The sequence below is a fragment of the Culex quinquefasciatus genome, chromosome 2 (genome assembly GCF_015732765.1).
Source record: "Culex quinquefasciatus strain JHB chromosome 2, VPISU_Cqui_1.0_pri_paternal, whole genome shotgun sequence".
Lineage (NCBI taxonomy): Eukaryota > Metazoa > Arthropoda > Insecta > Diptera > Culicidae > Culex > Culex quinquefasciatus.
In genome coordinates, this window is record NC_051862.1 from 169,662,993 (window position 1) to 169,686,040 (window position 23,048).

A 23,048-nucleotide genomic window follows, 5' to 3' on the forward strand; every position below is an offset into this window, starting at 1 on the left:
TTTACTCGTACAAAACTTTATTTCCAAATATACGAACGATTCACAAAAAATATTCCTACACGATTTTTTCCTCACAACACTTGTGCAGCTGTTAAACTAAACTCGTTTAATACTTAAATGGTAATCAATCATTTTGCTATCGCCACTATATGTACACGTTTGCCGTTAAATGCTTACCATTTTATGATTTATTTATTTTTTTTGCTAAAATAAACTCTTACCAGTAGTGTTTCTAACGTGAAACCTTAACGAAAGCGCGAAAGCAAGCGTTTGTTGAATTTTGTAATGGAATGAGACGAAGTAGGATGTTTGATAAGTTATTTACAGGAGTCAACTTAGTAAGGTAAAGTTAAGAGTAAACGTAATATTTGCACAGTTTGGCCTAAATTTCCTTTGCTTTGATTATTTCCACGCGCGGTTGGAGCGACAGAACAAGAAAGGTGAAGAAGTAACTAAAATGCTTACAGTTAGTTTGATAAAATTAGGGGTTTTTAAAACTAAAATGGACTGGACAACATGTACGATTCAACACGGATGACACAGTGTATACACTTAAAAACGAAATTGGACGGAAACACTGAAACATGGACAATCAGGTTGCACTTTTGTACAAACTACATGTAATACATATAATACTAAACAATAAACAAATAAACATGTAACTAAACACTAAACATTCAGTACGTATTCGACTCCAAACCAGGTTGGCTGCAAAAGTTTGTGAGTCTCGTTTTTTTTTTGTATATTTCTAATTGTGCTTATGGGCTAGTTTGTGTTTAAGTTGTATGAAAATTTGTAAACTTTAAGGCACTTGGTGCTATCTGTTACACTTAAAGACTGCGGTCAATCTATTGTAGATTTCGATTTATATTAAATAGTACGGGTTTTTACTTTTTTTAATTCTAGAGCTTACTTAAAGAACCTAACCTGATATGTTGCGATTATCAAGGTTGATCTGTTATACGATTGTTTGTGATGGGGACGCGTGGCATTCCGTAACGGCGGGCGTTACCGGTCAATTATTCTAGCTAAAACAATTTTAAAATTACGCTAATATTACGTACTTAAACTTCAGTTTGTGGAATTCCTTCGATTAAGTTCGTTCGACTGGCGTTGTTGCTTCGGTCGAATCCGGCGCGACTACCGCGACCCGTGGTCGGCTGCGGCGTCGGTTGTTGAGATCGGGACACGGGTTCGATGGGCGTGCTGGTGGCAAACTCCCGTGCCTTGTCGTTGAGTGCGCCCTTGGAGTCCGAGCGCTGGTATTTCCCACCTCCGTTCTTCTGCACTTCGGTGTCGACACCCCGCTCGGCGTACCGGATGTTCCGGTCAAAGTTGGTTTCGGACCGCGGCGCCGGACTCACCGATACTTCCTTCATCGAGATGGCGCTGCGTAGCGAGCTTTGGCTGCCCGAGATGGACTTGCCGGTGGTATGCATCGTGCCGAGCGAACTGGGCGACCGGATGGAACCGGCGTCGGTGGGCGGCGGATGCTTGCCGTATTTGGACGGGGAGTCGCGGTACTCGTAGATGTTTTGCCGCAGGGGTTGCGCCTGCAGCACGTTGTTGTCGATGCCGACGTCGCCACGCTCAGACTCTGGGTTATCCACCACGAAGACCCCCTCGTCGTAGAAGCGGTCAGATTGTCTGAGGAAAGGAGGGAGGGATTGTTAGTGGTTCTGGACAAAATATGTGTGAACGGTTCAAATAACACACAATTATCTGAAAAAGAGGTGTACTTTAAAAAAATCCTAAACGTATTATAAATGTAAAGAATTGCAAAGAAAACACACACTTTTACTTTCATAACAATACTAAATACTCTGGAAATCCAAATCTTAGCTGTTTCACAGCCATCAAACTTTATAAGCTTAAAATCGTTAATTGCATTGCGTTCTACTTCTAACATGCTCTACCATTCCATTTCATTGCAAGGTGCTACACGCGTGTCAGTTCAAACCTTGCCGCCACCGTGTCCTCTCAATCATGGACAATCAAGGGTGCGTACGAAAAAACTTGAATTCTCCTACCTATCCGTACCTCTTTGCATTGCGCCACAGGATGCAGCAGATTACCACCAGCACGATCAGAAACAGACAGGCCGCCGACATGCTCCAGAAGGCGATCTGCAGCGGTTCCGTCGGCTCCCACCAGAACTCGGTCGTGGGCGGGTACGTCGGGACGAGGACGCCGACCACCGTCGGGATGTACTGTTTTTTGAGGAGAAGAGATCACTTTTAGTTAAATTACTTAGAATCTTCCAGATTTCGTGATTTACCTGAGTCCAGAAGGCACTCTCCGTCTGGCGGAAGTTCATCATGATCGACGAGTTGTACGTCGTGTTTAGGTTGAGATAGCGCAACTCGCCGTTGATGGCCTTCTCGAAGTGCAGTCCCAGGACCTGCTGGGGCGTCGGGTTACCGTACCGGGCAAAGTCCGAGTACGTCTTCATGAAGAAGTGACTCATGTTACGATCGTTGTCGGTCCACATGAGCCGATCGAGGCGAGCCTTTTTCGGGAAGAACTCCACGTCCATGAAGGGTGCTCCGGTGAGTAGGTAGTGCTCGATGTCGTGCGGAACCTTGCGCCACTCGGGCAGTTTGAGGCCCTCGATGGTGGTGTTCATGACGTAACTGTACACGGGGACTTTGCGTTCTACCAGCAGTTTTGTCATCTTGTCCGCAGGGGCGCGGTACAGGAAGTCCGATAGGAGCTGCAAGGAGATTCGATCATCAGTAACATTGGATTTATTTCAAAAGCGATCAAACTTACATTGATGTACTGCTCCCGTATGAACGTGGTGTTCTTCGGATCTGGCCAATACGTGTACATGTACTTGATCGCTTCGTACGTTCCGTTCAGGTTGATCGTGTAGTTGTACCGATACACCAGCTCCCACACTTTTTGCTCGAAGAACTTCTGATCAACCTCAAAGTACGGAGCAAGCGTCTCATTCTGGGATATCACAAAGGCAGCTTCCTGCAGCGTCACACCACTCATGTAGTGCAAACCCCGGTTGTAGTGACCTCTCCGAATAAGCTCTTCCGGAGTCTCTCTCAAAAAGTGCCAATCGCGTTCCCTCCAACCCTCGTACCACTCATCGCCAGGAAACGTAAAGTTGATATCCAGCACCGGTCCCCAAGGAAACAGCCCCACGTGCGGAGCAAACTCAGCATTCCCCAGCTCATAGAAGCTCCTTCCCTGTCGCATGCAGTTCACCAACTTCCACGAAGTCTCGATCGAACAGCCCACCATCTGGCCAAACACGCGACTCGTGTTCTGCGCCCTGTACTTATCCACGATCAACGCCCAATCAGCCACAGCCGAACCCGACTGAGCAATAACCCGCGTGATAATGTCCTTCGTCTGTGGAGCTACCATCAACAACCCCGCGGAAGCACCTCCAGCGCCCGGGCCAAACAGTGTGATCGAGTTACGATCACCGTTGAACGCTTCGATGTTGTCGTAAACCCAGCGAACCGCCATGATCTGATCCAGGATGCCGTAGTTTCCTGGGGAGTTCTCATCGCCGGTGGACAGGAAGCCCAGTGCACCCAACCGGTAGTTGAACGTGACCACGACGACCTCGTAGAATGCCGCCAGCATCTGCCCCGGGAAAGTGTTGGAAGCGCCGCGAACGAATTCACCCCCGTGGATGTAGATCATTACCGGGTATTTTTGGGCGATGCCGGATTGGGTCTGTGAAAAATATTGGAATTTTTTTTAACGAATTTTTCAAGTCTACTTTTATTTCACATTAACGGTGCACGTCAACCAGAGCTCTTGCACCCAGATTATTGTTACAGACATTTTAGTATCTTCAAAACTACGAGAATTGCGATTTAATTTTCATTCATCCCCTAAGCTACTACTTCCAAAAAGATTTACAAAACAAAAAAAGTCATTTTTGTGATAAAATTATTTCAGGATCGGGTCCGTAAGTTCAACAATTTTGGAATAAGAAGATATCAATTTCGTTGGTTGCTGTGTACCCTTAAATGGTAAATTATTCTTCAAAGACTTTTAAACATTTATAAAATCAAAATGCTAAATACTTAATAGATTATTATGTTTTCTCTTATCAAAAGAAAATTACTAATGTTTTGAGAAAAGCAAAGACAAAATTTTACAAGACAAATCACATATTTTGAACAGTTTTAAATTGTTTTAAATATTTTTTAATATAATGAAGTTGCGTCTTTTAATTAGAAAATTGTAGTATTCCAACAAGTATAGGTAGATGGCCATAAAGACTTTACCTAAAGTTATCGCAGTTTTCGTTAAATAGTTGATTTTTTACCGTTTTCGTTATTTTTAATTTTTTTTCAAATCATATCTCGTAATCCTGTTAATGAACTCCCCTTTTTTAAGTATTTACTTTAAATTTTCCAAGGAATCTGGGAAAAATATTTCCAGACACAGTCAAAACGGTTTTTGAAATTTCATGCAAACTTTTGAAATGGCTGAACTTTTCAGTCCTCAAATTATTTTTCTTTGAAAGGCCAACAAATAACCTTTCATTTGCGTTCAAGACATTTTTCAAGAGGCACAACAAAAATTCTATTTTTTTTCATTAAAAAAAACTGGTACAGACATTTATTTTTGTATTTTTAATCAATAAACGCACCGTACAGATTGAAATTAAATTCATTGATGTGTAGCAAATTTTTGAAAGTTATACTGTAACTATCAAGAAAGTATTTTGTGACAATTTCTAATTCAAAATTTAAAAAAATGGCTTTAAATTTGAAATTTAGACAAAAACTTGAAATGAAATCTAAGAAACCTAAAGCTGAGAGAAAAGGCGCTGAGGCGCTTTTCCTACGAAAAATTTAAATATGAGAAATTTTATTCAAACTTATCCTGAAAATTCCTATAACTAGAAAATTCTGCGCTTCATAAAAAAGTTTAAAAAGTAAATCATCAGTAAAGTTTCAAAATCAAATAAGTTGTTGATAATAATATTTTGTTTTTTTTTCTTCTCTAAAAATTCTCAAAAATTAGTAAATCCTGTACCAGATATTTCACTATCCTCTACGTATTTTTTTGAACATCCGATTTCTCGGAAAAATATCATAATCATAACCAACAACTATGCCGAAGACATCAAATCGATCAGAAAACTCCTTTTCAAGATACAGATTTTGGAATATTCGCATGCCCATTTTGTATGAGCTGCCCTCAAGTTGTATGGAAACTTGTATTGAAAAACAACGAAAAACAAAAACAACAAGAACAAATTTTTTGTATAAATTTCATATTTAAAGCCAACTTTCAAGCAGAAAGTGTCACAATGGTTTCAGTGAAAATTGTACCCCATTTTTTGTGTTGGAGTGCGTTTGAGACATTTTTTTCTCTCGAAATTAATTTTTATTCTTCCTGTAAATTTGTGGTCCCGGCCGTCTGTTGTGAGCTTACTATGAAAATTGTTCAATGCCTCTTACAATGTTATTTTAAATATTAAAATAAAATACTTACATTCGGCGAGAACACATTCAGGTACAGGCAGTCCTCGTCCATATCGCGAATCCCCTTGGTAGCACCCGTGTACTGCACCGGCTGGGGACAAGCCGGACCGTAGTCCACCGCCTGCAGCAGCTGCCAGCCCCGATGCTGCCGGGGAGGCTTAAACCGGCCCTCGAACGTCGGCGGCAGCGCGTACGGAATTCCCAGGAACGTCGCACACGTGCCCATTATCCGGTCCACCGGACTGTGCCACGGCCGGTAGAACGACTTCGGGTCGGGGCTGTCGTACAGGTGCACCTTGAAGCCCTGGACCTGGCCGTAGTTGGTCGTCACGTGCACATCCCGGTCCAGCTGTTGCCAGTCGCGCCGTTGCTTGCCCTGGAGATCTTCCCGCCAGCCGCCCAGAACTCCCGGGAACGGCGTCTGGACGTTGTTCGGGTTGGCCTGCGTAACGAGAGAAAGAGGGTCAGAGTCAAAACAAGCCGCGTACAAGCACATGTGGAATTAATCAGAATGCAAACAACAACTAAACGACTGTGTTTATGGCGGCTTGCAACTCAGGGGAACGACCACGTTGGATACCGTTAAAGGGAGGGAACCGCCGCACTGATTGCTTGGGAAACCATGGCCAGCCTGGCGTGACAGGACGCCGGCCGCCACGATAAGAAAGACGAGCATTGTTCGTTATCTGCGGGGTGGTTTTTACTTTCGTTTGAACTCAAACGAGATGAAAAGTTTATGAATGTACCTACTTGCGAAAGACTACTCCGCGATCATATGATGTAAGTAAGTGATGTTATGGAAAAGAGGAAAAAAAAAACGCTGCAAATGTGTTTTACGTCGGTGCGATTAACGAGAGTTGCACGCCAAGTCGCATCACTGCATTTTTTTGCTTTGATTTCAAGGTTTTACTACTTATAGAGGGAAGATTGATGAGAAAGAGTTAAGCGATTATACCGATTGTTAATTACATTGAAAGCATCAAACGTTAAAATGAGCCATTATGCATATTAGAACCCATTAGAACTAGGTCAATAAAACAATTTACAGTTACTTACGGGGTCATACTTGAAGCGATCTTCTCCCAGACCGGTGTTCTGTGGGTACTGTCCGGGCAGGTTTTGTCCAGGGTATTGCTGACCGTATCCGCTGGGCTGATAATAGCCGTACCGGCGATTGTTGTACGTGTAGGTTCTGAAATAAGATAGTTGTGTTTCAATTTGAGATATCTACAACAATATTCTATGAAAATTAAAAATAAAATGTTTTAAGAGATGTCTTAAATTCAAAGAACATAACTGTTAAGCAAAACAATTTAATTATGCGGAAAAGTGTTAATTTTTTATGAACAGTAGTCAAGATATATCCATTTACCGAAAATTAAAAACAAATAGCCAATTGAAACACCAACACTTGGTCTTTTAATTCGGTATTATGTTTTATATAGTGTTATACTCATGCATTCATTACTGGACACATTAAGGAGGATAAAGTACCGTAAATTGGGGTGACATTAATATAATTAAACCGATGTAACCGTTAAATTTATTGATTCAATGATCTTGAATTCAAAATTCGATATTTTTAAGTTGATGTCAGTAAACGCGTCAGTTTCGTCAAGGTATGATAGATTTGGGTCTCAACCCCAGACCCAATGTCACCCTATATGTCGGTACCTTAAAATATTTTTAAGACTATGAGAAAAGTGTGAAATGATTTGACCAACGTCAACATTCCAAAGTGCTTTAACTTCAAACAAGTTTCATTTAATTTTCTTTTTTTTTGTTGCAATTCCGAAAACTTCTTTGAATAGGATTTTTAGGGAAACAAATACCCAGCTATTGACCCAGAGTCTATTGGCATAATGTTCACTGCCCCAGTTCGCATAAATGTCCCATATGCATTATCAACACTTTTCAGCTAATGATGTAGGATGGTTCAAAATTACGTGCTCTTTCAGAAAAGCTAAGAATATGTACTATGTTCAACAAACCGGAGGAAATTCAGTTTTCCTCGTGTTTTTCTAAGCTTGATGTTTTCGCGTATGGGACATTTATGCAAACAGAGGCAGTTCAGAACTGTTCTAATAGTTATCTGGATTATTTAAAACAATATGGCGTACTAATAATTTAAAAAAAAAACCTATTTTTCATCGAAAAAAAAAACACTAAAAAACGTTTTATAAACTATTCCATTTGCTGTTACTTGACTGTTAAAAAAAATTGAAACATGTCATTTTATGGGAACTTTAATGTACTTTTCGAATCTACATTGACCCAGAAGGGTATTTTTTGCCTTCCTCACCTCAATGAGGAAAGGCTATAAAATCACTCGAAAAACGAACTTCTTAATTTGCCCTCCTAGACCCACCTTCATGTATACATATCGACTCAGAATCAAATTCTGAGCAAATGTCTGTGCGGGTGGTTGGATGTTGATCAAAATAATTGCACTTGATTATCTCGGGACTGGCTAAACCGATTTTGTCCGTTTTGGCCTCATTCGATCCGTCTTGGAGTCCCCTAAGTCACTATCTATAAATGGTGATGTTTACTTAAGTACTTCAAAAGTTATACTTAAAAAACGATTTTGACTAAAGTCAGAAAGATTGTAAAAAGGGTGGTTTTTGTAAGGAACCCAGACATGTTATACATTTTTAGAAAGGTATTTGAAAGACCTTTCCAACGCGTCCAAAATATTGAAGATCTGACCACCCTATCAAAAGTTATGGTCACTTAAGTGTTTTTTATATACTTTTTTCAGGAAAAAGTTGTCCGGATCTATGTTACGACCCATCGTTAGATAGGTAATCAAAAAACCTTTCCAACACGGAGAGACCGTGCCCAGAAATTTTAACAATTAAAATTGTTGATTTTACTTTCGCAAATTTTAACAAAAACGTACTTGTCACTGCCAATTTTCAGTTAAATTAACCAAAATTTAGTATTAATTTAAAAACCTGTTTGTTGAAAATGCTAAAGGCAAAAAGCTAACAGATTTCCCGAACTCGAAAGAACGTGCTCGACTGTTAGCTTTGGTTTTAGGAAAATCACAAAATTTGTTGGTTGAATAAAGTTTACATTTGTTGAATATTTAAAAGGTGAACTTGGGTTTGTTTACGTCTGTCATTTGAAGTCAGGATTCGAACGAGAGCGGTCGATTTGTTGAGTTTGTGTTGTTAATTATGAAGTGAGAAATTACGCTATTTAGCTAATGTTGAAGTGGCAAATCAAAGTGTTGCAACTGAGGAGGTGGAATTGGTGAGTAGGTTTGTTGATGATTTCTTTGCAGGTGATAAACTATGAAGAGCAAGAGGACGAAATTCGCCAGGAGGACCTCCAATGCGAGTGAGTTGAACACGTTATAAGAATGTTTGATGGAACGAGAATGGAAATGCGGCCCGACTCTTCACGGATAGAGCAGCCCGGGCAAATTTATCAAAATGTTGGTTAATCCAAGTAAGTATGGGTTTATTTTTGCACAATAATTTATCTAATGTGATTCTTATTAGAAAACTATCATTAAAAAGCTTCGTGCTTACAATGGATAAAATCTTAATGAACCATAATTTTTTTTCAGAATCATCAATTATAAAATACATAGCGATGCGTACACATGACAACATAAAAAATAGAGATGAAGTAAAATATAAAAAAATAAAAATATATAAAATATATAAAAGAAGATAATTATTATCTTGAAAGTTTTGTTGCAATACGACTGCTCAATAAACTGGTAAGTAAAACTCAAAATATTTTTTTCAGGAATCGGAGTACGTTGAATAAATTGAATCAAATGCAATGAAAGTTTGTTGCCAAAAGTAATTGTTAAATTAATGCAACCTTGGTAAGTAGCATTATTGATATTTCTTCTTTCCTCAATATAATTACATTTATTTACGTTCCTTTTCAGTTTATAGCCGAAATTAAGAATTTTGTATTAAATTACTAATACATTTCACATGTCTATTTGCAGCAAAAGGTTCGCTTTGGTGTAAATTCCACAAGAAAAATAAATAAACCTGAGACCGTTGTAGATGATGATGACTTATCGTATGATTTCACAGTGATGGTAAGTGAATACAACACTTCATTTTATACAACATAATAAAAATATAAGCTTAAACAAAATTTTAAATATACTTTTTAATTTTTTTTCAGATTTATTTTAGGCAGATTAAATGCGAATATAAAAACACCCAGCATTAATTTGTGAGGCATTGTTATGAAATTTACTGCAAATTCAATAAAAATATTGCTAACATGAGTTAAGACGAGGTGGTTTTGTGCCTCTCTGAGAGAGTGTCCTCTGACACAACTCAAAGGGGCTTTTCCCCACCTCCAAATAAAAAAAACAAAACAAAACAACAGCTAATTATTGACTACATGTACGAATATTTTTCTGTATTCAAGTAACACATTAGTTTAAAATATAGCAAGAAATTCGGCACAGCCTGTATCGTTAGATAATTAAACAAAATATATATCGACACTAACATAAATTATGTTTAATTAACACCTAAACTCCCAAGCTCGAGAAAAACGGGGAATTTCCATACAAATTCCCCCTTTTTCTTGAGCTTGGGAGTTTAGGTGTTAAGAAATGTTTTGTTATAAACCACTAATAATTTGCTGCATGCAAAAATATTTCGGTTGATACAACGAAAAAAAATGTTAAAAAATAGTTGAAAAATATAGTCCAGCCTGTTTTTTACAGAATATTCCACAATATTTCAGCTGAAAACAAAAAAAAAAAATAGTAAATTTTCTCAAAAAAATATTCTAGCAGTCGACTGCTAGAATTTTTTTTCTGCCATTTAACCAACCAAAATGGCAATTCCAACTATTTTTTTAGTTACTTTTAGTTACTGGTGGTCAGCAATTTCGGGTTAACAAATTCAACAATCGATTGTTGAAAAAAGCTATGTAAAAAATTAACCCATACTTTTAGTTAAATTAACCAAGATTTTCTTAGATTTGCCCCGGCCGGTCTCTCCGTGAACGAGCCCAAAAGATTGAAGACCTGTCAGATCAAAAAATATGAGCAATTGTGCAAAAATATAATTTTTGCAATTCCGTCGGGAAACTACTTACTTTTCCTGTCATTCTTGGACGACGAAATAGCCTACTTTTCTGTACCAAAAATAACAGAATCGTATAGCAACACTTTTCAAAATAAATGCTGAAAAGTTCTACTTTTCAGCACTCAAATGGGTGCTGAAAAGTTGAACTTTTCAGCACTTGTTTCGAAAAGTAACACTTTTCAACATTTTTTTGATTTAAACGATTTATTGACAAAATACATGAAAATTTGACATAAAATTTCACTCAGTGTGTGTTTTTTGGAATTGCAAAAAATGTTGTATGAAACTCGTTGCAAAACTTGATTTTTTCAGCACTCTTCGTATTTATCCAACTCGGTAAACCTCGTTGGATAAATGTACGACTCGTGCTTAAAAAATCCTCTTTTTGCAACTTGTTGCATAAACTACTATTTTAGCAATTCCGTCGTGAAACTACTTACATTTCCTGTCATTCTTGAACGACGAAATAGCCTACTTTTCTGTACAAAAAATAACAGAATCGTATAGCAACACTTTTCAAAATAAATGCTGAAAAGTTCTACTTTTAAACACTCAAATGGGTGCTGAAAAGTTGTACATTAAATTTCCCATAAAGTGACATGTTCCAAAAAAAAAAAAAATACAATCTAGTAACGGAAAATGGCAGAGTTTTTAACACTTTTTAGTGTTTTTTTTGATGAAAAATAGGTTTTTTTCGGAATTCTGAGTACGCCATCAAATCGGGTGGCTAATTTTACATAAAAGTTCCTTTGACACCAAATTTCTATCTCATCACCGTTTCAGGCTGAAAACTATTGAAAAAACACCTCATGTTCAAAAATTGAAGGGGTCGTACCGCCCCTCCGTCACAAGGTATCTAAAAACGGACCTTGGATTCGTAATCAGGGACAAAAGATACCCCTTAGGACAAAGTTCCACGCAAATAAACAATGGAGGTCGGGGCAACTGCTGTGTGAGTTGGCGGAGAATTACCCTTTAGTCATCTAAAACATCCAAAAATGAGAATTTTCAAATGTATTTATTTTACGCCATTTATTTATTTGCGTAAAAAGAAAAATGAAAAAATGTGTATTGCTTAAAGCACATTTTTTTTTGCTGAAAGGTAAAAGAAACACCTACAATTTGCCGAAGACAGCAAATCAGTTCAGAACATCCGTTTTCAAGATACAGATTTTTGAATATTTGGATAGCCTTTTCGTATGGACGGTTACCAAAATTGTTGTTTGGAGACTTATTGTATAGCCGATAATGTAAAATGACTTATTTGGCCTTCGAAAAAGTACACAGTTTCATCAAATCAAAATGTAAGAAAAACAACCGTTGTTCGAAGACTCAGAGAATTGTTCATTGAATTTGTAGAATGATTCACATGTCATAAAAATCGAATTCAGTGTACTGTTTTGAATATTTTTATTTTTTCATATTTTTACGAATCCAACAATGAGATAAATTTTATTTATTGATTGATTTTTGAATAAAAAATATTAAAAAACACTATAATGTAAAGAAACAAACAGAGATTGCTGATTTACAGCCCAACATCCGTAATAAGATTAGTCAAGTTAAATTGCATGGAAAACAATTTCGTATGAGCAGTGATGTAGATGTCTGGTTGAAAAACTATCATTTGATCATCCTGCGTCAAAATATCAGAGGGTATAGTGACCGTCACAATAGTTTGTGAGTTCTCTTCTTTTATCTCGTGCTTGCCAGCAAAAGCATTCTCTTTCTCTCTCTCACGCGACAGAGACCGGCGATTCTTGGTGCTGAGAACCTCTAGACGTCGAGACGGAAGGAAGGGCAGTAAAACAGGGAGATGAAATTTCGGGCATGATGATTGTAGTCGCTGAGAAATTTCTTTATTTTACAACACTGCGTATGAGGATGAAATTCACAAATGTAATGAATAGAAAATATGGCAACAAATCAAGAGAAAGTCAAAATGAAATTTAACCAAATTTCAGCAAAGCCAAAAAAACTCAAGCAAAACTCACGGAGACTCACCCATAGCTAGTACCAAGTAAGCTCCTTCACAATTATGTCGCGTGCCAAGAGGATAAATGTCAGATATAATAAACCTACGTTACACTATCCGTGTAACACCACAATCTGTTCAAGTACTGACCTATAGTCCGGATCACCGGGATTGGGCAGATGGTAGTTGTAGTCGCCTTCCCTCGAATACCACCGGGGATCTCGCGTCGTGTAGTACTGCCCGTGGACGACAGTACAGAAGATGAGCAGTATCGGCGCAGTAACACAGCACCATGATCTTCTACACCGGCCGTGATGGCTGGACCTTGCTGCCACCACCACCATATTCAAAGTACACCTCGTCGAAGATTGCGGCCGCAACGGTGTAACTACACATCGGGTCGCCCGCGACACACTCACACGGGGTCGTTAAGTAACTCTTGTAATTTTGTCGCACTGCTCACGTTCCAGGCGTGGAATTTGTTTCGAAATAGCTCACTATTTGGGTATGACGTCGTGGGTTTGACTAATGATAACGGTAGATGCACGGTTTACGGTTTCACAGTCACATATTAGCGCACTATAGCTATGGTGACGCACTGCTGTAGTCGAGGTGTGTGTGTCGTGTGACGATATTGAGGTTGGCTTCTAGGTATGAATGTTACTCATTCATGTACTGCTCGCTGGAATGGCTCTTCGAGTACTCGAGGTTGCGATGACTAATCTGTAAATGGACGAAGCAAAATAATGCCATTGAGAAGGTGCATTGATTTGTAATCGAAGATAAAGGGGTACCGCAAAACATTTGAACATTTTCTGTTTCAAATTACATAAAGGTAGTCCACAATACGTTTCTACTGTTTCCTTATCATAAACAGAAATAAACTATTTTTCGGCCTTCACTCTTATCAGCCCCAAAAGATACTCCATTAAACTTGACTTTCCTATCAATAACCACCAAAAATATAGTTCACGGTCCCAAAGTCGCTGCCTTGAACGCCACATATTTGAAATTGTAATCAATTTCGCCTATCTTCCTCAACCGGTTGATCCGACCACCTTTACCGAATTCCAGCTCATGAACGAATGCACCTGATTTCGGAGCGTCAGCCGTCGTAACCTTGCGCTGCTTGGCGACAGAAAATAAACATAGAAACTGTGTGATTGTTTACAGTCCGCAAATGTAGGTTACTGGCTACGTAAATAAATGCAAGCATATTGTTATGTGCGGCGACACCAGAAACGGAGTTCTAGCCCAGCAACATGGAGAATGTGAATGTGTAGGCAAATATTTAACCAGGAAGAGAGTTCGTCTCCGAAGAGACTCCAACGAGCAGGTAAGAACGAACTGTGCTTTGTTAGTAAACCGAAAATGCTAATGTTTCGTTTTCCTGAACGAAAGACCGATTATTGCTACCCATTTCCATAAGTGAGTTTTGAATTCGTTTAGATTGCAGGTTGGTGTCTAGTCGGGTGTTTCAGGAGCTAGATGTAATTACTTCCTTCATCAAGCAGGACATATACTCGTTTAAAATATAGGATATCTATCAAAGAAAGGATGATAACATAAAGCAAATTAAAGATTTTTGATCAAATTTGAATCCTGTCACCCTATTTTAGTCAAATTTGAATGGTTGCTTGCCAAAAAAAATCTTAATGCATTTTCTCAATATATCATCACTACCGTTTTGGCCGCTATCATGAATTTAAAAATTCTGAATCACTTTAGAGTAGTTCAGGGGTCATACTTATGCTCAAAAATCAAAAATAAGCTAACAAAAAAAAAAAAAAACATGATTTGACTATTCGAAGTGATTTTTCGAGGCATTCGAATTTGCTTCGGATAATCATGTTTGAGTTGTCAACATTTCTTGCAATTCCGCAATAGTAGTTTGTGCAACAAGTTGCAAAAAGATTTTTTTTCAGCACGAGTCGAACATTTATCCAACGAGTTTCAGTGCTGAAAAGTAAAACTTTTCAGCATTTGTTTTGAAAAGGGTGTATTTTCGATTATGTTATTTTTGGTAGAGAAAAGTAGGCTGTTTCGTCGTTCGAGAATGACAGGAAAAGTAAGTAGTTTCACGACGGAATTGCAAAAAAACTGCTTTTTGCAATTCCGTCGTGAAACTATTTACTTTTCCTGTCATTCTTGAACGACGAAATAGCCTACTTTTCTCTACAAAAAATAACAGAATCGAATAGCAACACTTTTCAAAATTAATGCTGAAAAGTAACACTTTTCAACATTTTTTTGATTTAAACGATTTATTGACAAAATACATGAAAATTTGACATAGAATTTCACTCAGTGTGTGTTTTTTTGGAATTGCAAAAAATGTTGTATGGAACTCGTTGCAAAACTTGATTTTTTCAGCACTCTTCGTATTTATCCAACTCGGTGAACCTCGTTGGATAAATGTACGACTCGTGCTGAAAAAATCCTCTTTTTGCAACTTGTTGCATAAACTACTGCCGGGACCGTGGTGTAGGGGTAAGCGTGGTTGCCTCTCACCCAGTCGGCCTGGGTTTGATCCCAGAAGGTCCCGGTGGCAAATTTTGAGACGAGATTTGTCTGATCACGCCTTCCGTCGGACAGGGAAGTAAATGTTGGCCCCGGTCTAACCTAGAGGTTAGGTCGTTAGCTCAGTCCAGGTGTAGGAGTCGTCTCCCTGGGTCTCCCTCGGTGGAGTCGCTGGTAGGCAGTGTGAAAAGAGGTTTGCAATTGCCTCAACAATCAAGCCTTCGGACACCTAGTTTCGAGTAGGAATCTCGCAATCGAGAACGCCAAGGCAATGCTGTAGAGCGAATAATTTGATTTTTTGATTTGATTTGCATAAACTACTATTTCAGCACTTGTATCGCAAAGTAATACTTTTCGACTCTGTTATTTTTGGCAAAAAAAATATTTAAAGAAATGTAGGCCGTTTTCTCTTTCGAGAAAGATGAGAAAAATAAGCAGAAAAGAAAGAATTAATTTTATTTCATTTGAGCAATAATTCCTGAATTGCGGTAATGAATTTGAATTGTATTTTTTGGATTTTGCTCAATTTTTGTGGGGCCTTCAAAATGGTACGTAAACATTCGAAGATTTGTATTTTTTAGAGGAATTTTCTGTTCGATTTGGTGTCTTCCACAAAGTTGTTATTCTTGATAAGTGAAAAAAAAAAACAATTAATTCATGATGTTTTTTTTAAACTCACAACTTTCAAGTCATAGAGGAGTATGACCAAAAAAGCCACCAAGTAACAATTTTTTGAAATAATGAAAATCTCACTCATTTTTTCTATATTATTCCATGTATTAGAACATGTATGAAATGAACTCAGTACAATCTGGCATTGGAAAATTTCACTTCGGATTATCGAATCACGGTTTTTTTTTCGTTGTCGTATTTTTGATTATCTACTACACTACACTCAAATGATTTATAATTTTTAAATCCAATATGTCGGCCAAATTGGCAGTGATGAAACATTGAAAAAATGCCTTTGGTAATTTTTAAGGCAATCACCCATTCAAATTTGACTTAAATGGGGTCGTTAAAAGTATGAAAATACATAAATAATAGTAGTTTATGCAACAAGTTGCAAAAAGAGGATTTTTTCAGCACGAATCGTACATTTGTCCAACGAGGTTCACCGAGTTGGATAAATACGAAGAGTGCTGAAAAAAACAAGTTTTGCAACGAGTTCCATACAACATTTTTTGCAATTCCAAAAAACACACACTGAGTGAAATTTTATGTCAAATTGTCATGTATTTTGTGAATAAATCGTTTAAATAAAAAAAATGTTGCCAAGTGTTACTGTTCGAAAAAAGTGCTGAAAAGTTCAACTTTTCAGCACCCATTTGAGTGCTGAAAAGTAGAACTTTTCAGCATTTATTTTGAAAAGTGTTGCTATTCGATTCTGTTATTTTTGGTACAGAAAAGTAGGCTGTTTCGTCGTTCAAGATTGACAGGAAAAGTAAGTAGTTTCACGATGGAATTGCAAAAAAAAATATATATAAAAAACTAAATTTGTTCATGATTCGATTATCCGAAGTCTAATACAAACCTTTGGATAATCGAACTTCGGATAATCGAAACTTCGGTTAATCGAGTCTGGACTGTATAGTTTTTAAAACTAAAAGTTGACCCAAGTTCTACGGCTCGATGTTATATCCACTCAGCTTCATTCTGGGTTGTTTTAAAAGAAACCTTTGAGTTTTACAGATCCAACGGACTTTCCCATGTTTGACAAAGTAAAAAAAAAGAACATCAGGTACCGATCGATGCACCCTCCACAATTGTGCAAGCAGGTGAGAATTAATAAATAAACATTTGGGCTGCGGGATCCGAAACCCAAAAAATAACACAATCCCTCTGTTGTTGTCCTAATGTTGATCGTATACCTGATGCGGCCTCGCAGGCATTTAAATCCCCTTGCGTACAAAGTCTACCTTTTCCCGAAAAACCCGCGGCAACGCGATCATGTGCGAACACCACCGCAAGAAGTCAACCTGGATGAACGTAACACATCTCACCTCACACAAATACAAAGGCAAGAGTGGGTGCTCTCTGGGACCCTACACAATTACCAACTTGGTATAACTTTACGCGGACCAGAGCCGCCAGTGCAAAAAGGTTGAAAAACAGGTTTTTGGCTTCTTTCGTTTCGTACACCTTCCCAGTTTGAGAGTTTGTTGTTGAGGTTGATGTTGATGGCTTATTGCCTTTCTTCTGCTTTGCTGCTGTCTGGGGTGGATGGTTTTATTCCGGCCGCGTGAGCTTTTTAATATATTTTTGGACAGGGACGGAACGAGGGTTAGTAATTTGTGTTTGAGTAATTTCAAGTATTTGGTGAAGAAATTCAATAAAGTTTGTTTTTTTTTTGCTACAGACAAATTGCTTATGTTGAGAAAAAAATGTAACGAAAATGTACTTTAAAAAAGTCTTGCGAAACTTTGTCCTAAGGGGTAACTTTTGTCCCTGATCACGAATCCGAGGTTCGTTTTTTGATATCTCGTGACGGAGGGGCGATACGACCTCTTCCATTTTTGAACATGCGAAAAAAGAGGTGTTTTTTCAATAATTTGCAACCAGAAATGGTGATGAGATAGACGCCCGATGGCATACTCAGAATTCCGAAAAAACGTAATTTTCACCGAAAAAAAACACTAAAAAGTTTTAAAAACTCTGCCTTTTTCCGTTACCCGACTGTAAAAATCTTTGGAACATGTCATTTTATGGAAAATTTAATGTACCTTTCGGATCTACATTGACCCATTTTTCATTTAGAACAAAAAAAAAAAAATCATTTTAAAATTTCGTGTTTTTTTTTCTTACTTTGCTGGGGTAAAATGGCAGAGTCTTTAAAACTTTTTAGTGTTTTTTCGATGAAAAATAGGGTTTTCTGGAATTCTGAGAACGCCAACAAATCGGGCGTCTAATTTTACATAAAAAGTCCCTTTGACAGCAAATTTCTATCTCATCACCGTTTCAGGCTGCAAATTAATGGAAAACACCTCTTTTTTCACATGTTCAAAAATTGAAGGGGTTTTACCGCCCCTCCGTCACGAGATATAAAAAAACGGACCTCGGATTCGTGATCAGGGACAAAAGTTACCCCTTAGATCAAATTTTTACGCAAATCGAGAAGAGGTCGACAAGTAGCAACTAAAAATAAAATTAACACGAATCAAATTTGAGTAATTTTATAAAAATAGTCACGATGCTCCCGAATGCGATGACTATAATTTGAGATAGGCCCCGGAAATACGAACAGTGTTGTGATTTATTATCTTTTGCAAGAAAATCTATGCGTAAAAATGTTCTGAAGCTTAAAATTTCAATTTTATTTTTTTCAAAGGTTTTTGAATTTTAAAACTGTTTTTTTTGTAGAATCCAAATTAAAGCTTATCAACTTAATAATTTTGCATGGAAAATTTTCTCCTTCTCGTATTAAAAATGTATGTCCAGAAAATGTAATTTCTTTTCACTAACATACCACCTAAAATATCATAAATTGTGATATGAAAGATATCACAAAGACGCTAAACAAAAAAAGTTTTTTTTTTGTAAATTTGTCGTAACATTGAAAAATTTTACGAAAATATAACTGTAAATTTTAGCTAGGGCCGAGGGACACAAATTTTGGGAAAATTTTGTATGGTCTCTATCAATAATTATTTTTCTCTACTTGGATGTTCTCTATGTCAGCAACTCTTATTTTTTCTATTGGGCTTTTTCAGTTATCTTTGATGTAGTCCAAGTTTTTAGCAAGCTGGCAAAAAATGTTGATAATAAATTAAAAAATTATTTTATGTTTCGATATCGTTAGCAAGCTTAAACAAATTTTATCAAATGCCTTTTTTACTTCAAAACGTGGATGAAATTGAATTTAATGGTGATTTTGCTTTAAAATATTTATAGAGGCCTGTTTCTCTGTTTGAAAAAATAATTTAAAATTTAGAAATTTTGTAATTTGAGATTTGAACTCGTTTGGTAAGTAATTATCCCTTAGTACACCGCTGCATTTAATGCTCCATGTTTTCGATCGAGATTAAAATACCCTAGTTCCAACAGAAAAGGTTTGTCTTCGCTGATGAGCTTTCAGCTCCGATGGCTTCGTGACGTCACAAACTTTACTAAACTACTGCTGAAAACGGTTTTCGAGGGCATCCAAGCGTTGGGGGCTTACCTTACGGCTTTCGGGCAGCTCTCATTTGAATGATCCCAGCATGATTTTTTTTCACGGTGTGAGTGACTTCACTACTGGAAGTGCTGCATTATTCATCAACGAGCGGTGTAACGGACTCTGATTAGCCTTTTCCATTCACTTTTCTTCAAGTGGGGGTTTTTCTCGGCGTAAACTTGAATTCAGCCCAAGACACAATGAACTTTTATTTTCTAAACCATTTTCCCATGCCACGGATAGCTTACAGGTTGCACAATTTCCGCTGGAAACCTCAAACTTGGCAACCTTCCCAGACAGGTTGTATACACTGATTAATCATTCACCTGAGCACTTTATTGATTTTGGTTGGCTTCTTCTTCCCCTTTAGCTATGCTCGTCAGCCCTTATCAGGTCGCGCGGGTATTCGCGCTATCTGTTTGATAAGAACACAACTTTGCCAAACACACGACCTCGTCCGAATCGAAAGGGTACACGCTCCTTTTATGGACCCCGCGCGATGGCCGCCGAATGTCGGTCACTCGGGTATTGGCAACGCCCTGCCCTGCTCACAGAACTTGGAACCACAGCACGGAAGCAAAAACACGTCCGCAGGTTGCGCGATGAACTACTCGACTGACGGGTTGATGTCGGAGAGACGAGCTAAGCTGAGCCAACGCCAACGCCAGAGTTACGTCGTGGTAGTTGTGGTTGTTGTTGGGCTCCTCGTCAGTGAGTGAGGTTTGTGGGGTGGATTGGAAGCTCTCGCGAGGTTCTGTGTGTGGTGTGGTGTCTGCCAAATGGCTACATTTGTGAGCGGGTGAGAAACAAGGTGTTTTCGTGGGGTGGGATTGCGTGGCCCGAGCAGGGGGAGGTGGCAGAATTTACGGTAAAATTTAGTATAAGTTCAGCTCTGTTTTGACAAAAAAAGAACTGTAACTCATGACTCATTTTGGTGAAGGTTTTTCCAATTCTTCCAAAAAAAATACAAAATATCGGGGCAAATTGGGCAAAAATTTAAAAAAAATAAAGAGTTTTAAAAACTATACAGTTCAGACTGAATTTGAAGCATCGATTATCCGAAGTTTCAATAATACAAAAATCGATTGTCTTCGGATAATCGAGTCTGGACTGTATGATAGATAAAGTTATTTCGACGGAATCCAAGTTTTTCGGAAATAATTGTTTTTTTTTTGCATCCTGAATTTTGGGAAAATATTTAAGAGGTCGAAAACTTGAAATAAAATTTGTATTTGAATTCACGATAAAAATTATAGTTTTTTTAAACATCAAATGTAGAATAAAAAAAAAACAAAACTCCTTACAATATCCCTTGCTTAAGATGGATTCAAGAATACCTAATGAGTAATAATAATAAATTTGTTTAAATGGACATTTTTATTTATACTTCCATATACAATGTTAATTTATTCAATTGAGTATACTTCTACTTTATTGTAAATGTTAAATAAATAATTTTTCCTCTTGATTTTTTTAATACATTTTGAGTAGGGAGATAATAAGACATTTACTTTGTATCGAGAAATTAAAAAGTGAAATGTGAGCCGGTAATATGGAGTTAAACTTTTGCAACTGTCATGTTAAACTTCACAGAAGCTTGACAGAAAGTTTAACTCCATGTTGCACTTTTAATTTCTCGATAAGAACATAACATTCTTTTAGAGTAACAGAAAAAATAATATATTTTAAAATTAAATACATTTATTTTATATGCATACGATTCGATGAATTTTTATTAATTCTATGGATAACTCATTAATAAATTCGATGACGGATGACCATACTACGGTTAAAGTCATCTAACTTTACTAAACATTACTTTACTGTTTAATTACCCGACTTCAGTCTATTTGACGAACTTTTAGGTTCTTAAATGTATCGATATCAGTTAAATGTTGTCCAAATAAAGTTAATGAAAATACGAATTATCGTAAAAATTTCAGTCAATTTGAACCTTTAATATTAATTCAACATTAAACACAAATTTAATTCACCTTTCGATACCTTCCCGACCCATTCTCACCGTTCACGTTTCACGCTAAATCGGTGAGAAGGTGTTCAGCATTTAAAAAACTTCACACAACAACTCCTCAAATGGCAAAAGTCAAACCCAACTTCATACTCTATTAAAAAACCAACACATGTTTCGGGCAACATGCAAGCATGTTTCGCTTGCTGGTGGTGTCGATTCTTTGTTTTGTTTTATGCTGGCAATCTACAACGTACCTCACAGGTGTGGTGGTGTGCGCAAGGTTAATGTTGAACTTCTACCTTGATTAGCGGCGTCGGTAGTGGTCGTTCTAGCTATGCACGCGGCACAGGTTGATTCATATACAAGTTACCCTCGTAGAAGAAAGGTTCAAAAGGGGAAACTGAGGAATGATTCTACATAATGCTACGCAAGGTTTTGAAATGGTAGGACACACCTTCCAGAGCGTAGTAACAAATTGGTCGTCAAATTTTGGCAATGTAACGGTTGTGTCTGTCGTTCCTGGTCCTGTTATTTTTTTGAATAAAAAAAAAGACTTGCTCTGCTTCGACAGCTCTGATGAACTAACTTTGTTAGCCTGAATCATCAATTGGTGGTAGCGTGACCCGACCCTACACCAACTTAGTTGATTCGATTAAGCCAAGAAATACGGCTAATTTACTCGCTGCCATAGTGTCACGAAGATGGTGAATGAATGTCTGGAGCGACTGGTGACCAAGATCTTGTGTCTTTTTATGTGTGACGATGAATTCCGCTCCAGAGTCAATCAATTAACCCCCATCTCAAATATGTGATTTCCGATGTGGCGAACGCGTCGTATAAAAGTCAATTAAAAATTATGTGAAAGGGGTTTATCCTGGATCTACAAATGTGAATCGTTTAAGACTTGATGTAGATTCTGTTTGACTTGAAGATTGAGATCAATTTGTACCCACTTTAGGTGCAGCTACCCTAGCTAAGACCAAGTTAGGCTCATTTATGAACCTGCTCAACTGGGCGACGTTTGAGAACGGAACAAATTCGCCGGAGCAAACTTGGCACTTGCGCCCACTTACGCAGAAAGAAAGTCTGGCTGTGGCCAAATTGTGGCACTGAGAAGGGGAGTGTAACATTAATTTTTAGTCGCGGGTCACGCTACTAATTAAAACTCGTCACTGACTGACTGGTGCTATTGTCGGGGTCATCAGATGGTGGCTGCAGTACTTTTCAGAGGGTGATATGAAGTGTGACGAATTTTGTATGACATGCGTTTATAGTGAGTGATTAAATGCAATTACGGGGTGAGTTTTATCTGAATGTAAACGCCTTGAGATCTGTGGAACAAGAGAATATCATTAATCATATAAGATGGCTTAATCTTTACATGGTGAATCTATAAATATGATAGAAGAATGAATAAAAAAAGTTGTATGTGATAACGAAAAAAGTTAGTTACTGGTAAATTATTACAATTTTCAATTTGTGTTTTTATTATAAATTAGCAGTTCTGTTCCAGGATATTACATTTGCAATTCAGAGATTTGAAGAACCTTTCAACTGAGATCAATTCATAAGCCTTTGCAGGGAGGGTACATATTTCTACGTTTAGATTTTACTAGTAAATTATATGGCAAAATGTTTAAGAGAAACCTGCTTGGTCGCTTCCTATTAGAAATGCTAGAAATGGAATTAATAAAAAATGACTAAAACTTTTAATTAATTTTTATAACTTAGATTATGAATATGGTTGTGTTTCAAACAAATATTTTTTGTATATGATACCACTTTGCTGAAAATGTCGCTAATTAAAAAAATCGCTCAAAGTTCTAAACATCAAGTTGAACTCTGTGTGAATCTTCCTGCAAAATATCGAAATCAAAAT

The 23,048-nt window shown here is 37.6% G+C and overlaps 1 protein-coding gene across 3 annotated transcripts; it reads right to left on the reverse strand.

The window, feature by feature from the left end:
* LOC6031339 (cholinesterase) lies at window positions 1-19,812 on the reverse strand. 3 transcript variants are annotated; one of them, XM_038254147.1, is made up of 9 exons: window positions 19,204-19,812; window positions 12,675-13,247; window positions 12,554-12,577; window positions 6,525-6,660; window positions 5,479-5,910; window positions 2,773-3,699; window positions 2,279-2,713; window positions 2,041-2,210; window positions 1-1,647 (listed from the first exon to the last, which is right to left on the reverse strand). In XM_038254147.1, exons 2-9 carry the CDS (start codon window positions 12,866-12,868, stop codon window positions 1,065-1,067), a joined length of 2,901 nt encoding a protein of 966 aa, XP_038110075.1. In that variant the 5' UTR covers window positions 12,869-13,247; window positions 19,204-19,812; the 3' UTR covers window positions 1-1,064. The 3 variants fall into 3 exon arrangements, with proteins under 3 accessions (XP_038110075.1, XP_038110076.1, XP_038110077.1); XM_038254149.1 differs by having other exon boundaries at window positions 1,565-1,647; window positions 2,031-2,210; XM_038254148.1 differs by lacking the exon at window positions 12,554-12,577.
* Window positions 19,813-23,048: the final 3,236 nt, after the last annotated feature.

Bases quoted from the DNA above. Each gene is read 5' to 3' on its own strand.
- LOC6031339 (XM_038254147.1), bottom strand. From the start codon at position 12,868: ATGGTGGTGGTGGCAGCAAGGTCCAGCCATCACGGCCGGTGTAGAAGA. The intron at 12,578-12,674 runs GTCAGTACTTGA...ATAATTGTGAAG, and splicing joins CCCGGTGATCCGGACTATAG to GAGCTTACTTGGTACTAGCT. The intron at 3,700-5,478 runs GTAAGTATTTTA...TATTTTTCACAG, and splicing joins TGAATGTGTTCTCGCCGAAT to ACCCAATCCGGCATCGCCCA.